The 16,981-nt window shown below is 43.6% G+C and overlaps 1 protein-coding gene and 1 pseudogene across 3 annotated transcripts; both read left to right on the top strand.

Annotated features, from left to right (window-relative positions):
- Positions 1–4,068: 4,068 nt before the first annotated feature.
- On the top strand, positions 4,069–15,782 carry TRIM21 (tripartite motif containing 21). Of its 2 annotated transcripts, none has more exons than XM_082749900.1 (7): positions 4,069–4,159; positions 5,897–6,352; positions 9,985–10,080; positions 11,140–11,370; positions 13,209–13,231; positions 13,894–13,994; positions 14,255–15,782. In XM_082749900.1, the coding sequence occupies exons 2-7, from the start codon at positions 5,945–5,947 to the stop codon at positions 14,800–14,802; spliced, it is 1,407 nt and encodes a 468-aa protein (XP_082606026.1). In that variant the 5' UTR covers positions 4,069–4,159; positions 5,897–5,944; the 3' UTR covers positions 14,803–15,782. The 2 variants fall into 2 exon arrangements, with proteins under 2 accessions (XP_082606026.1, XP_082606027.1); XM_082749901.1 differs by having other exon boundaries at positions 4,100–4,142.
- Positions 15,783–15,869: 87 nt separating this feature from the next.
- LOC309840233 (transcription factor BTF3 pseudogene) lies at positions 15,870–16,981 on the top strand (annotated as a pseudogene). The gene has a single exon. The product of its transcript is annotated as a transcription factor BTF3 pseudogene (transcript).

Genomic DNA, 16,981 nt, shown 5'->3' with positions numbered 1-16,981 from the left:
TGATGAAATTGTTTCTTTAGCTTTTCTAGCTCTACATTCTGAGATGCATTCTTTGCCTTAAAGCTAATAAATATGGCTAATATTAGGTTGTCTCTCAAATCTGGAGTGGGAGGGAAGATGGTAAATGGAAGTAGATGGATGAAACCTAAGAGCAACTCCATCTGCTCCTGAGAGATTATTCTATTCACTCTAAAGTCGACATTATCTAGTAGTCTTTGAAATGGTTCACAATATTGGGGTTCCACTTTACCTACAGATTAATCAGGCACCAATCCTATCCTAACTTATGCCTCCAGAAGAAAGTAAAGTATGTATAAAAACTAAAATGGACTCTTTAGTAGACAAGAGAGAAATAGAGAAGTCTTTATATAAAGAAAATGTTATTTGAGTTGAGACTGAGAAGAGTTGGCCTTAAATATGTAGAAATAAAAGGCTTGCTGGAGGGGGGGGGGCGTACCTGGGTGTCTCCGTCAGTTAAGCATCTCCCTTCAGCTCAGGTCATAGTCCCAGGATCTTAGGATTGAGCCCCACATCAGGTTCTCTGTTCAGTGGAGAGTTTGCTTCTCCCTCTGCCCCTTATCCTGCCCATGCGTGCTCGCTCTCTCTCTCTCTCTCTCTCTCACTCTCAAATAAAGAAATATTAAAAAGTCTTGCCAGGACTGTTGTTAAGATCATTGCATATGGAATCAAACAGGGCTTAAACCCTTATTACTAAACTAGATACCCTGTGCCAGGTACCTATACTTTAAATGCATCAGTTTTAATTAGTAATAATTAAACCTATCCAGTGGCTATTGATCAATCTCTGCTCCAGTGACCTGTTGCCATTCAATGGACTTCTGTGCAAGGGTCCATATCAGTAGAGGTAAACAGAGAAGCCTCAGTGAGGGGAAGCCCGTGCTCAGTTAGAGCCTCCATCCCTCCTGCTCTGGACAGATAAATAAAAGGCCAACTCTAAGCCTGAATTTTCACTATTTCTAGAAGAACCTAGATAGTCTTCTAGTGGCACATTAGTTGCATTGAACCAACAGCAATTTGTCCTCACAAAATAGGTAGTAATATTTCAAAGACAGATTCATCTTCTCTCCTACACTGCTTCTTCCAGCACTACCATTTTTAGACTTAAACCATCAGGATATCCCAACATCACTTGTAACTGAGCAACTGATTTTGCAATTAAAGAATTCTGATAATAGGATTGCCCTATGGAATGCATTAGTCTTACAACATACACCATCAGCCAGAAAAAGTTGGCCCAATAAGACTATGAGATGCCCTGCTAAAGGCACAGCTATGACACCAGTTTGGAAACCCCAACGTATCACATAGGAAGGTTGTCCCATAAACTCTGATAAGTGATTAAAATCAACAAATATATGGTGGCATTTTTTCATATCTACTATATACACACACTTCAGAGAATCAAGGGGCCCCTATTATCACCAAACTAATAGCTCCTTTATAGAACACTTTCTTTCCATCCCCCAATATAGTGCTCAGCCCGTTTAGTAAAAAAAAGGGGGGGGGGCACAATGACAATGACTAGGACTTTCTACCAGAGTAAGCAAAGCTGGTTCTAATAAATTGTAATTTGCAACTATCCCTTGGCTCTGGGGCTTCTTCAGCCACTGATAAATAGAGGATGGGGTTTCTATACTGGCTGTAGTGAATTATCCTTATTACCAAGAAGAATTCAAGTGGTTGGTACATAATGGGCCAAGAAGGACTATGCCTAAAACCCAAAATATACATTGGAGAGATTCCTAGTTATGATTGCCTGATGGCAACGGCCAGTGCATTAAAGACAAGAACATTAAGGATACTGATCCTTCAGGAATGATTTGGTTGACTCACCAGGAAAATAACACTGGAGGACTAAGGTACTGGCAGTGAGTGAGGGGAAGTTGGAATGACTAGCAGCTTTGGTCTTACAGCTAGTACCAATACTGAGCTTGCCTGTGTTCTATCCATCAGTCTAGATGCATATTATTGAATATTACCAAAGCAACTCTGTGTTATTTATTAATATCTTTACTTAATAGGTTAAAAAAAGGAAACTCAGAGAGATGGCACGTGGCTGGTAAAGAGCAGGGTTAGCCCTGAATCCATGTCTGCCCTATCATGGGATCTGTGTTCTCTTCTACCACACCCAACAGTGGCTTACTCACTGCCTATAGGAGTGAGTGAGTGCAGTGATGTGAAGCAGAGCATTTTCTGAGTGTCTGCAAAATTCATACATGGGTCTCTTTCTTTGGTTTTTTTTTCCACTTTGCTTTCTGGAACTATCGTCCAGGAATCGAATCAGTACAGTGATGCAACTTGGATGTTAGATGTCACCTGATAACCTTCCACTACACAAATTCTCTTAAAAACAGAACTGGAAATTTCAAAAAGGCAAGAAGTATTTTTAGGTTCCCTAAATCTATAGAAAACATTAAGCAGTTATACAGGGACAAATATATATATTTTTTTCTCAATTATTATATATATATATATATATATATATATATATATATATATATATATATATGTTGGAAGGAATTGAGAGTCATTCTAGTCTCCTCGCCCTTCCTTTTTTCCCCTTCCTCCTCTACAGCTTATGACTACATCCCTCCCAGCTGCTCCTACAACCTCTGCTTGAGCTGACGGGGCAGCCTTTTATCTCTGGGCTGTCACTAAAATAAGTGTCTTCCCTGGACCTTTAATTCTCATGCATCTACTTACTATGCCACTTCAATCAAGTCACTTTACTCCATTCAGACTCCATGTCCTCTCCTGGGATGTGAGTTTAAGAATTCCTAAATCACTAAATTGTTATGTGGCTTAAATCATACAACCTGCCATAGCAACAGTATTCACAGTAGTCAAAAGATGGAAGCCACCCAAGTGTCCATTCACAGATGAATGGATAAACAAAATGCATTTATAAACATTGGGATATTATTCAGCCTTTAAAAGAAAGGAAATCCTGCCACATGCTACAACATGGAGGAAACTTGAGGACCTTTTGTTAAGTGAAATAAGCTAGTCACAGAAGAACAAATACTATATGATTCCACTTACATTGGGGCACCTAAAGGAGTCAGATTTGTAGAGACTGAAAATTGAATGGTAGCTTCCAGGGGCTGAGGGGAGGGTATAATGGGGGAATTATTGTTGAACAGATAACAGTTTCAGTTGGGCAAGATGAAAAAAGTTCTGTGGATGGTGCTTTTGGTCACATAATGAAGTGAATGTATTTAATGCCACTGAACTATATACTTGAAAACGGTTACAATGGTAAGTTTTGTTTACTACAATTTTTAAAATAAAAAATAACCTCAGAAAATCCCTAGTTCAGTGACAAGTACACAGTTGGTGCCCAGTAAATGTCAATTCCCTTCTTACCAGTCACTGGTGTGACACCTGCCTTGGGGTCATGTGGAATAAATCCCTTACCCCCTGATATTAAAAGAATATCAAGTCTTTGGGCACCTGGATGGCTTAGTAGTTAAGCATCTGCCCACAGCTCAGGTCATGATCCCGGGGTCCTGAGATCAAGCCCCACATTGGGAGGAAGCCTGCTTCTCCTTCTCCCACTCCCCCTGCTTCTGTTCCTGCCTTTACACACACACACACACTCTCTCTCTCTGTCAAATAAATAAAATCTTTAAATGAATGGATGGATGGATGGATGGATGGATGGATGGATGAATGGATGAATGAATGAATATCGAGTCCTTCCTCAAATGGACTTGTTTCTGGAAGTAGGAAGCTGAGGGTGGCCTGTAAGAGAGACCTCCAGGCGCTGTTGTCGCCATCCAAACCTCCCTAAGGGCAGCTCCCGTAAGTGGGCACGGCACAGCACGTTGGTATGGAGTGATGGTGAACAGTGTCAAAGGAGGCAGCATGACTCCTCCATATTAGATGCGATATTTTTTCTTATTAGATACTGAGGACATGGGAGGGAGCGGGAAGCAAGGACGAAGAGCTAAGGAGCTCTCACTAGAGCCAGCCTCGGCTTCCACCACCTGCTGCGCCCTAGCTCCGCCCCAGCTGGCTGGTCACGCTCTCCTCGCGTTCTCCGCCCCTCCGCCCGCCTCCCTTCCAGACCCGCCTCTGACGGGAAATCGAAAGTGAAATAGGCAACTTGCCGCCAGCTGGTGAGTACCCTGAAAAGGTAAGTGACTTGCCCCGACCCTAGTGGCCCAGAGACAGGGGGACCTCTTTCCCCTGCCCCAGATCCGAAGGGCCCCTTCCATCCCTGCTCACCCTTTAGAGCCTGCAGTCCCAATGGAGCACCCTGAGCCCCAGTCGGGGCCACACCCCAGCCCCTGCCCGAGGGCGCCTGGCTCGGGAAGAGACTTCCACGCCACCGGGAAGGAGGAGGGGTTGAGGGCTGCCTTCCTACCACGGCCTGACCACCTTGAGCAGGAGAATGGGGCAGCAACCTAGCCTGGAGTGTGGCCCAGGAACCCCTGTCGACAGTTAACCCTCGGAGGGTGAGAGGGGTAGGATGGTTTCCGGTGTTAGAAACTTAAAACTACATTGAGATACCACCTTACACCAGTTAGAATGGCCAAAATTAGCAAGACAGGAAACAACATGTGTTGGAGGGGATGTGGAGAAAGGGGAACTCTTACACTGCTGGTGGGAATGCAAGTTGGTGCAGCCTCTTTGGAGAACAGTGCGGAGATTCCTCAAGAAATTAAAAATAGAACTTCCCTATGACCCTGGAATTGCACTACTGGGTATTTACCCCAAAGATACAGATGTAGTGAAAAGAAGGGCCATCTGTACCCCAATGTTTATAGCAGCAGTGGCCACGGTCGCCAAACTATGGAAAGAACCAAGATGCCCTTCAATAGACGAATGGATAAGAAAGATGTGGTCCGTATACACTATGGAGTATTATGCCTCCATCAGAAAGGATGAATACCCAACTTTTGTAGCAACATGGACAGAACTGGAAGGGATTATGCTGAGTGAAATAAGTCAAGCAGAGAGAGTCAATTATATGGTTTCACTTATTTGTGGAGCATAACATATAGCATGGATGACATGGGGAGATAGAGAGGAGAAGGGAGTTGAGGGAAATTGGAAGGGGAGGTGAACCATCAGAGACTATGGACTCTGAAAAACAATCTAAGGGTTTTGAAGGGGCAGGGGGTGGGAGGTCGGGGTATCAGGTGATGGGTATTATAGAGGGCATGGATTGCATGGAGCACTGGGTGTGGTGCAAAAATAATGAATACTGTTATGCTGAAAATAAAAAATAAATTAAAAAAAAAAAAAGAGTTCATGCCCCAGAGGCAATGGAAACAGCTGCCAGGTTCCCCCAAGGAAGCGCGCTAGTCTACAAGTTTGTGTGTGTATGGAAACACAAACATATCCACACATGCATACCTACAGGTATAGATACATACAGATAGACATACATATATAATAAATATATTATGTACATAATCACAGATATGTGATTGCCATTATCGTGCATATTAGTGATGTTCACAGAGCACACAGCACCTTCTCTGGCATAAGGAGTGTGCGTAGTGAACGGCCCCTATCATGATGATGAGCTACTGAGCAGAGGACTGGTGACCAGGGAGGGGAGGGAATGGATAGGAAAAATCTGGGCAGGCACAATGAAGCAAGGATGGCCATGAGGAGAAAAGAGTTGTAAACAGCTTTATATCTGAAGTTCTCAATAACATTCACAGTCTCTTTGAGGGGACTCAGTTTTCCCTTCTATCTGACTAGATTAAGTGGATGAGACTAGAGAAGTTATTATTTAAATTACTGTTCTGGTCTTATTCTCACCCCTTCCACTAAACTCGTTCTCATGTTTTCCTTTGGACTGTTTTTTCTCACACAACGCTTATGATCTTCTCATTTCCTTTTCTCCTCTCCCCACCAGGCTACCCCCAGGATCTCTGCATTGCTGCTTACTAAGAACATTAGCCCTATGGCCTCAGTAGCGCCCTTGGCAATGATGTGGGAGGAGGTTACATGCCCTATCTGCCTGGATCCCATGGTGGAGCCTATGAGCATTGACTGTGGCCACAACTTCTGCCATGAATGCATCTCTGAAGTCGGGAAAGATGGGGGTGGTGTCTGTCCTGTGTGTAAACACAACTTCTTGCTCCAAAATCTCCGACCCAACTGGCCACTGGCTAACATGGTGGACAACCTCAAACAAATGGCCCAGAGTGCCAAGGAGGACACACAGGGGGACCGGTGTAAGGTGCATGGAGAGAAACTGCACCTGTTTTGTGAGGAAGATGGGAAGACCCTTTGCTGGGTGTGTTCCCAGTCCCAGAGACACCGTAACCACCACATGGTTCCTATTGAAGATGCTGCTCGGGAATACCAGGTGAGGCCCTAGCATAGAGGCATGAGCAGGTAAAAGGAATATGGGTTCCTGGAGGTCTTTGTTCCCCAGTGGTGGGCAGGCAGCATCGCCTGTGGAAGTGGAGGGGTTGGGGAAAGGTAGGGGGTCTCCCACCTTCCGTATCTAATGCAAGCAGAGAACTGCAAGCTCAGCACAACTTTCTCATTCCCTAGGAGCAGGGAATATACTTGGGGAAAATGCTGCAGGAATCACATTTCCTGTGGCCTCCTGTTAATTAGGAATGAGTAGTGCCCCACCCCTGCAGCCCAGCAACAGTTTGGTTTCATTTTTTTTAATTATGTTATGTTAGTCCCCATACAGTACATCATTGGTTTTTGATGTAGTGTTCCAAGATTCATTGTTTGCATATAACATGCAATCCTCCATGCAATACGTACCTATCACCAGGCCAACCCATCCCCTCACCTCCCTCCCCTCTAAAACCTTCAGTTGGTTTCTTGGAGTCCACAGTCTCATGGTTCATCATCTCCTCCTCCAATTCCCCCCTTCACTTTTCCCTTCCTTCTCCTAATGACCTCCATACTATTCCTTATGCTCCACAAGTAAATGAAACCATATAATTGAGTTTCTCTGCTTGACTTATTTCACTTAGCGTAATCCTCTCCAGTCCCATTCATATTGATGCAAAAGTTGGGTATTCATCCTTTTTGATGGGTAATATTTCATTATGTATATGGACCACATCTTCGACTGTAGAAGGTCATTTCGGTTCTTTCCACAGTTTGGCTATTGTGAACACTGCTGCTATGAACATTGGGATGCATATGGCCCTTCTTTTCACTACATCTGTATCATTGGGGTAAATACCCAGTAGTGCAATTGCCGGGTCATAGGGTAGCTCATATTTTTAATTTTTTGAGAAACATCCACACTGTTTTCCAAAGCAGTTGTACCAACTTGCATTCCCACCAACAGTGTAAGAGGGTCCCCTTTCTCCACATCCTCTCCAACATTTGTTGTTTCTTGCCTTGTTAATTTTTGCCATTCTAACTGGCATAAGGTTGTATCTCAATGTGGTTTTGATTTGACTTTCCCTGATGGTTAATGATAATGAACACTTTTTCATGTGTTTGTTAGCCATTTGTATATCCTCATTAGAGAAGTGTCTGTTCATGTATTCTGCCCCCTTTTTGAGTTGATTATCTGTTTTTTGGGTGTTGAGTTGGAGAAGTTCTTTATAAAACTTGGATATGAGCCCTTGGTCTATAGTGTCATTTGCAAATATCTTCTCCCCTTTCATGGGTTGCCTCTGTTTTGTTGACTCTTTCATTTGCTGTACAGAAGCTTTTTATCTTGATGAAGTCCCAAAAGTTCATTTTCACTTTTTTCCCTTGGCTTTTGGAGACGTGTCTTGAAAGATGCTGCTGTGGCCAATGTCAAAGAAGTTACTGCCTATGTTCTCCTCTAGGATTTTGATGGATTCCTGTCTCACACTGAGATCTTTCATCCATTTTGAGTTTATCTTTCTGTATGGTTTTAAAGAATGGTCCAGTTTATTCTTCTATATATAGCTGTCCAATTTTCCCGGCACCATTTATTGAATAGACTTTTTTCCACTGGATATTTTTTCCTGATTTGTCGCAGATTAGTTGACTGGAGAGTTCAGGGTCCATATCTGGGCTCTCTACTCTGTTCCATTGGTCTATGTGTCTGTTTTTGTGCCAACATCATGCTGTCTTAGTGATCAGCTTTGTAATAAAGCTTGAAATCAGGCAATGTGATGCCCCAGCTTTGTTTTTCTTTTTCAACATTTCCTTGGCATTTCGGGGTCTTTTCTGGTTCCATACAAATTTTAGGGTGGGTTGTTCTAGCACTTTGGAAAATACTGATGATATTTTGACCAGGATGGCATTGAAAGTATAGATTTCTCTGGGAAGGGGCACCTGGGTGGCTCAGTGGGTTAAGCCGCTGCCTTCAGCTCAGGTCATGATCTCAGGGTCCTGGGATCGAGTCCCGCATCAGGCTCTCTGCTCAACAGGGAGCCTGCTTCCCTCTCTCTCACTCTCTGCCTGCCTCTCTGCCTACTTGTGATCTCTCTCTGTCAAATAAATAAATAAAATCTTTAAAAAAAAAAAGATTTCTCTAGGAAGTATAGAAATTTTAACATTGTTTATTCTTTCAATCCATGAGCATGGAATGTTTTTCCATCTTTTTGTATCTTCTTCAGTCTTCCATGAGTATTCTATAGTTTTCAAGTAGAGATCCTTTATCTCTTTGGTTAGGTTTATTTCAAGGTGTCTTGTGTTTTTCAGTGCTATTGTAAATGCAATCACTTCTCAATTTCCCTTTCTCCGGTTTCACTGTTAGTGTATAAGAAACTGATTTCTGAGCATTGATCTTCTATCCTGCCATATTACTGAATTGCCGTATGAGTTCTAGTCATTTGGGGGTGGAGTCTTTTGGGTTCTCCACATAAAGTATCCTGTCATCTGCAAAGAGAGAGAGTTTGACTTATTTGCCAATTAGCTAGATCTTGTTGAGAATCTTGGCATCCACATTCATCAGGGGTATTGGTCTGAAATTCTTTTTGATAGTGTCTTTGCCTGGTTTGGGGATCAAGGTAATAGTGGCTTCATAGAAAGAATCTGGGAGTTTTCCTTCTCTTTCTATTTCTTGAAACAGCTTCAGAAGAATAGGCATTATTTCTTCTTTGAATGTTTGGTGGAATTCCCCAGAGAATCCATCAGGTCCCGGACTCTAGTTTTTTGGGAGGTTTTGTTTTATTTTGTTTTGTTTTGATATTTTTTGATTTTTTAATCTTTTTATTAACATATAATGTATTATTGCTCCAGGGGTATGAGTCTCTGAATTATCAGGCTTATATGTTTCACAAAACTCATCATAGCACATACCCTCCCCAATGTCCATAACCTAGCCACCTTATCCCAACCCCCCACCAGCAACCCTCAGTTTGTTTCCTGAGATTAAGAGTCTCTTATGGTTTGTCTCCCTCCCAGTCCCATCTTGTTTCATTTTTTTCCCTCCCTGTACCCCACGGCCCACTGCCCTGCCCCTCAAATTCTTCATGTAAGAGAGATATATAATTATCTTTCTCTGATTGACTATTGTGGACATTGCTGCTATAAACATTTGGGTGCATGTGCCCCTTTGGATCACTACATTTGTATCTTTAGGGTAAATAACCAGTAGTGCAACTGCTGGGTCGTGGGGTAGCTCTATCTTCTGGTAGCTCCCTCCCCCTTCTGTTTATCCTCTGATACCAGTCTGTGCACTCTCAACAACTTTGTACCACTCTGCTGCTGATCCTCTGCCCCTGTAGAGATCCAGAAGTGTATAATCTTACAACTCGGGCTTATTTCACAGGTGTTCAGGGTGCTCTGGTAGATATCTAGCTCAGTTCAGGGGACCAGCTGAAATAGGTTCTCCTATTCCTCTGCCATCTTTTTGGATGCATTTCTTAAGAAACATCAGGCTTTTCCCAAAGTCTTCTTATCCACAAAATTCCTATCCCAGTCAGACTGTAGTCTTCCCTCTTTCTCTGCACTGTTTTTCAAAGTACTAGCATGGTCATCTTCATGCCACTCCACCCCACTTCTTGGTCTAATTGGGTGCTAACCTATCTTTCTCTTCAGGAGAAGCTTCAAGTGGCATTAGGGAAACTGAGAAAAGGACAGGAGTTGGCTGAAGAGATGGAAGTGAATATTGCAACAAAGAGAACAGCCTGGAAGGCAAGTGTCACATCCCAAAGGGAATCTCTGATCAGAAGCCAGGGCAGAGTCCAGGGTCCTGGTCTCAAGCTCTAACCATAGCTATGCCCATATGTAGAGTGATAGTATATCTCACTCTCGAAGAATCAGCTGCCCTCTAGATCTTCTGATAGAGAATAAAAAGGAGAGCGTTCCCAATCAGAAAAATCAAGAGTCTTAGGAGAAGGTGCCAAGAGGAACAAGCCATACCTTAAATTCCCAATCCTTGAGCCTAGTCTTAAAACATGATAGCATGCCTGCCTTGGTGTCTGGGACAGAGGTTCCCCAATAGAAATATAGAGATCACCAATGACTACACCTGTCAGGAAATGACAAAGGCTGTGAGTAACAGACTTACAGGAATGACCAAGGCAAAACATAGAAAAACCAGTGTGACTGGGTAGGTGCTTGACCTTGTCCAGATCACTGGTCCAAAGTAGAATGGAGAACTAAAGCTTTTTATGCCTCTGTAAGTGGGATGGGGGGGGGGGGGCGGCAGGGGGCAGGGATTAGAGGAATGGAGGGAACTCATGGCCAATAGAGCCCAGAAAGGGAACATTTGGGATTGGAGAAGGGTAAGTCAGGCTGTGATGACAAAAGGAGTCATCCTGTGTCATCAGGTGACCTTCAGTCACTAATAGAAAATGGCAAAGATTATCCCAAGGACTCTCTTTCCTCAGAACTGAGGAAATGTTGCAAGGGAGGTTATTGGTGGTGGGGACAGGTGTTACAGTCTCAGGAACTCATGGAGATATGAAGACAGAGCAGCATAGTTGGGTACTGTCTGGGTTTTGAAAGAGGCTGTAGAAAGTCTGATACCATGGGCCCATGCAGCTGTGGTTGTAGGGCTGCTACAGTGTGCCCCCTGCCCCATAATCCCATCTCTCTCTTAGCCCAGAAGCCTCACCCTTGTACTTCCCCAGCAAAATAGTATGTACATATGTATGTTCTCAGACCCAGAATGATGAGTCTACAGGGAATAGAAATAGATATAAACACCTTCATTCCTGAACCTTCTCTTTCTTCCCACTGACACTAAAGAATCAGGTTGAAACACACAAACTGAGAATTCATGCAGAGTTTGTGCAGCAGAAAAACTTCCTGGCTACAGAGGAGCAGCGGCAACTGCAGAGGCTAGACATGGAGGAGAAGAACCAACTGAGAATCCTGGGGGAGGTGGAGGCCATGCTGGCCCAGAAGAGCCAAGCCCTGCAGGAGCTGGTGATGGAGCTGGAGAGGAGGAGCAGGGGTTCAGCTGTGGAGCTGCTGCAGGTGAGCCGGCCCTCTCCCTGAGTCTCAAGGATGAACTGAAAAATGGGTAGCCTCAGAGAGCTCTAGCATCAGCAAATGAAACTCAGTGTCTGGACTAACCAGAATTCAGACCCATGAGTGGTCTGCTTTCAGGCCATGGAAAGGTCCAACTTAGGAGGGAATTTTCCTTGCAGCAATTTAAAAAAGCAGGCATCCCCATTAGAGCTGCTTTGACACATACCAGCTTCACGATCCTGAGAAAGTTCCTTAACCTTTCAGAGTGTCAGGTTTCTCCTATGTTAAGTGGACATTATAATATTACATATCTCAAAGGATTTTTGTGAGGATTAAATGAGAGAAACCACAAAAGCTTCTTCATGATGGTTTGGCCCTGGGAAAGTTCTCATAGACGTAACTGAGAACATGGCACTAGAAATTAAGAGACAGTAGCCCAGCCCCAGCCCTGCCATCAGTTTTCTCCATAATTCTAGGGCAAGTGCTCTTCTTTTCCAAGACCTACTTTCTCCACTTGTGAAACAAGAGGGAGGGAGTGGGCTGAATAACAAAGATTCCCCAGATTTAATCACGATGTATCATCTTCATACTTCCTGCCATTTCTATGAACTACCCAAATCCTGTTAGCATTGGGTTTTCTTAACATGGTCTCACTCTTTCATCGGAAGAAATTCAGCATAAAAGGAAATTTGTCCTAAGCAATAGTAGTCACAAAATTATGTGTTGATATGTTACTGATTTTTTTGTTGTTGTTTTCATGTCTACAATGGCCATTTCTTAAATAGCATGTAGGACACACCTCAGTGTATTCATTCTGTCACAACAATGCAGTGAGGTGGGTTCTGTTATCCCCATTTCATAGATGAGAAAACAGAAGAGCGGAGAGGTTGAGAAACTCAAGAGACTACAGCTAAATAACTTAACCACTTTAGCCCAAATAGTAAGAGCCATAGCTAAAATTAAAATAAGCATATAACTGTTTAAAAAAAAAAAAAAAAAAACAAAACAAAACAAACAAAAAAAAAAAAACCTCATCCCTGTAGGTTCTCTCATCCCCTATATGTTTACCTTGTTATGGGAGACCAGAGTCTAAAAAGTCCCTTCTGCTCTGATGTCCTACAGTTTTCCTCTTCCCAAACTTTTTCAAGGTGTCTGTCAGATGTGGTCATGAAGCCATTCTTTGTTTTTGTTTGTGCAAAAAGACTGACTGGATTGGCCTGATTTGGCAGACCCTCTTCCACTTTAAAGCTTGCTTCTTCCCAACACTGAACCATGCTTTCTAAACACACTTTTGACTGGGCCTAGGAGGGTGCCAGTTCCTAGTGAAGGGCTCCCAAGGTCTGAAACAGCATGTTCTCAAATGATTCAATTTCACATACATGAGAAAGTAGCATTAACTCCAGCATAAAAGCCCTTCCTTCCCAAACAACACAAGCCTGCAAATGAGATGGAGCAGTTTCTGTGCACCCTGACTTGGCCATTCTCACCCTGTGACTGCCTCTGGGGTTTGGCCAAGCTGGGCTACTTGTTCCTTTCCACTTTCCTCCAACTCCTCTACCCACAAGTCTCATTCTCATTTATCTTCCGAATCACAGTCCTTAAACTAGTCATTCTTCCCCTCGCTAGAGGTCACACCCATGCTGGTTACCCCACAAATATCCACATCCTTTCTCCTCCAGGCTGGTGGGAAATATTTCAGGTATTGGCCCAGAGGAACAGGGTAGAGCAATGTCCCATGGGCCTCCGCGGGGAAGGGCATCACCTCACCCACAGAACTGAGGTCTTGAGGTCTCCATGATAAACCAGTGATCCAGAATTCATACTCTTATCTCTTTTCTCCTCAGGAGGTGAAGAATGTCCTGGGAAGGTAAGAGGAGGTTTTCTATATAAGAGGAGGGGGTGGAAGGAAGCATACATATATACCTGTGGGAAAGGTTTTCAAGTTAGAAAAACATGCACTGATGTATTCCCCATTCTCCTCCCTATTCTCAAAGATCCAGTCTTCCATAAAATATTTTCTGGTCTGATGCTAATTAATGGACATCTCAGTGAGCTGCCCAAAGTAATTGGACTATAAGAGCTTTATAAAGTGAAGTCCCAACAAACTGGGAAATTCTGTGAAGTTCTAAGTCCACAGCCTCTTAGAACCCTTTCTTTAAAAAGAATCTAGTTGGTTACACATCTCCCAGAAAGAGCCAGGTGAGGAGACCAGCAACATGGAATCTTCCTTATGGAAGTAATTCCATCTGTAGCAGATACCTCACCTGTAAAATGAAACAGAATGTGCTTGCCTGCTGACCTCAGGCTTGAAGAGGAGATAGAGACTATGCAGTAGCTTCAGGAGCCCATGTAATCAGGAACACCTAGATAGGAACTAAGTTCTACCACTTTTTGCCTTCTACCCTCAGGGATCCTAATACAGGTATTTGTAAATTTGCACCAAAGTGTTATCCACAAGTGAGGTTATAGTATCAGGGTTCAGGAGGGTGAGGCAAGACTTGGAAACAGAGTCTATAACTGTTTGCCCAGGAGTGAGTCTTGGAACCTGAAGGAGCTGAACATCACCTCCCCAGACCTGAGGAATGTGTGCCTTGTGCCAGGGTTGAAGTGGATGCTGAGGACATGTGGAGGTGAGGCAAGCACCAGGAAAGTGGGACTGGGGAACACAGGGGGTGTTAAGGGTGCAGAATGGGTCCCAGGGTCAGGGAGAGATAGCCAGTCAGGGTAAGGTGAGGCAGGGACAGATAGGTGGTTCCTTCTAAAGTCAGGCTGGGGGGTATTTCCTCCCGCAGTGAGGCCATGCTCACCTCTCATCCTTACCTCACACCACAGGCCCAGGGTTCCTGATTCCCCTCCCTCTCCCTGCCTGACTGTGGTCCTCTCTCTACAGTACACATCACTCTGGATCCACACACAGCCAATCCATGGCTCATCCTTTCAGAGGATCGGAGACAAGTAAGGCTTGGAGACCGACGGCAGGAAGTGCCTGAAAATGAGGACAGATTTGACCATTATCCCATGGTCCTGGGTGCCCAGTGCTTTGACTCTGGACAGGTTTACTGGGAGGTAGATGTGACAGGGAAGGAGGCCTGGGACCTGGGTGTTTGTAGAGACTCTGTGCAAAGGAAGGGGCAATTTTCGCTCAGCCCTGAGACGGGCTTCTGGACAATTTGGCTGTGGAACAAACAAAAATATGAGGCTGGCACCTGCATCCAGACTCCCCTCCACCTTCAGGTCCCTCCACGCCAAGTTGGGATTTTCCTGGACTATGAGGCCCGCATTGTCTCCTTCTATAACATCACTGACCATGGCTCCCTCATCTATACCTTCTCTGAATGTGCCTTCGCTGAACCTCTACGGCCCTTCTTCAGTACTGGTTTTAATGATGGAGGAAGAAATGCAGCTCCTCTTGTCCTCTGTCCTCTGGAGATGGGGTGATAGGGATCCACTGACCTGTTGTGGCATTCTCTGGATACCAATACCTCTCCTGTTGGTGCCCTTCTCAGCCACTGACCCTCTTCATTTCCCCAGGAACTCTGAACCACTTTGTCTCTGCAGAGGGGTCAGGAAACCAGCAAGCAGACTTTGGCAGGGGAGTTCCCTGAAAATCTACATCAGCATTCCTAGCACTAGATTGCTTTCTGATTCCTTCCATGAAATAAACTACTTCTATTTGGCTCAAACCACCTCAATCAACCAAAATTTGTTTCTGCTGTCTTATGTGACCCAAGTCTTGTTTTCTCCTCTCCAGCTCTAGCCCTTTTGTCAGATCTCTTATACACCTTGCATGGTTTGCAAAAGGGCTTCCTAAATGCATTGGGCCTTGACATATCCCATTCGATCCTTGTTCTTGTATACATTTAGGATTACTGTTGTAACATACACACATCAGATCATAAATGGCTCCACAAAACTTATAGAAAAACAATCATCCTTTGAAAATAAAGGCTGAGTGATGCATGCCTTACATTACCACATCACATATCCAGCTCCTGTGCTCCCCTATCCTTATCATGCACTTCCAACCACATCTTCTTAATGGAGTTGGTCAAAAGGTGTGTCAATCCTAAATGGAAGGTGGGATAGATTTTTGATATGTGAACTTGGCTAGGCCATAAGCCCCCAGTTCTTTAATCATTAATCTAAATTTTGCTGTGAAGGCATTAAAGTCCATAATCATGTGACTTTAAGGAGTTTTTATTAGGCCTGCCTAACTTATACAGGACAATTAAGTAAAAAACCTGAAAAGCAAAGCTTTCCTGAAGATGATCCATCTACCCCTAGCAGCTTTAGCTCCTGCCAAAGTTATAGCCTGCTGTTTCTGATGCCCTGTCTTGTGGATTTAGGACCTGCCTTGTCTACCCCCACAATTGCATAAGTGAATTCCTTGCAATAAATCTCATCATATTTATCTCCTACTAGTTTCTGCTTCTTTGATGATGAGAGAGTTTTAAAAGCACCATGATAAAAAGTAGTTATATACAAGGGAACCCCATAAGCCTCTCAGCAAACTTTTCAGCAGAAACTTTGTACGCCAAAAGGGAGTGATATGATAGAGTCAAAGTGCTGAAAGGTGAAAAAAAAAAAAAATGCAGCCAAGACTATTCTATCCAGCAAGGCTACCATTCAGACTGGATGAGGTAAAGAGATTAGCAGACAAACAAAAGCTAAAGGAGTTCATGAGCACTAAACCAGTTCTACAAGAAATGTTAAAGGGACTCTGAGTGGAAAGAAAAGAAGTAAAAGTAGGAAGCATGCTCTAGCTGCCATCTTTCGTCCCCACGTGTGTGCACCTAATCTCGGCTGGTCCGCCTGAGACCCCTCTGAGCACCCTAGTCCCCTGTGCGGTCCCACTTCTGCTCCAACAAAATGAAAGAAACTCATGAACCAGGAGAAACCAAACTGCAAGCACAAGTGCACATTGGTGGGAAAGGAACTGCTCGCCAAAGAAGAAGGTGGTTCATAGTACAGCTACAGCAGATGATAAAAAAAAAAAAAAAAAAAAAAAAAAAAACTTCAGTTCTCCTTAAAGAAGTTAGGGGTAAACAATATCTCTCGTATTGAAAAAGTGAATTATGTTCACAAACCAAGGAACAGTTATCCACTTTAACAATCCCAAAGTTCAGGCATCGCTGGCATGAACACAGGCCATGCTGAGACAAAGCAGCTGACAGAAATGCTACCCAGTATCTTAAACCAACTTGGTGCAGACAGGTTGACTAGTTTAAGAAGACTGGCTGAAGCTCTCCCAAATAATCTCTGCATAGAAAAGCACCACTTGCTACTAGAGCAGATGATGATGATGAAGTTCCAGATCTTGTGGGGAATTTTGACGAAGCTTCCAAGAATGAAGCAAACTGAATTGAGTCAACTTCTGAAAAAGATAAAACTTGAAGAAGTTACTGGGAGCTGCTATTTTATATTATGACTGCTTTTTAAGATTTTTCTCATGGATCTGATAAAATCTAGATCTCTGATATTTTTAAGCCCAAGCCCCTTGGACACTGCAGCTCTTTTCAGTTTTTGCTTATACACAATGCATTCTTTGCAGCTAATTAAACTGAAGAAGCCTGTGAATAAAGTTTGAAACAAGGTTAATAAAGTTCTTTGCCTAGGA

The sequence above is a fragment of the Mustela nivalis genome (assembly GCF_964662115.1).
Source record: "Mustela nivalis genome assembly, chromosome: 9".
Classification (NCBI taxonomy): Eukaryota; Metazoa; Chordata; class Mammalia; order Carnivora; family Mustelidae; genus Mustela; species Mustela nivalis.
This window is presented reverse-complemented; position numbering and strand designations above follow the sequence as displayed.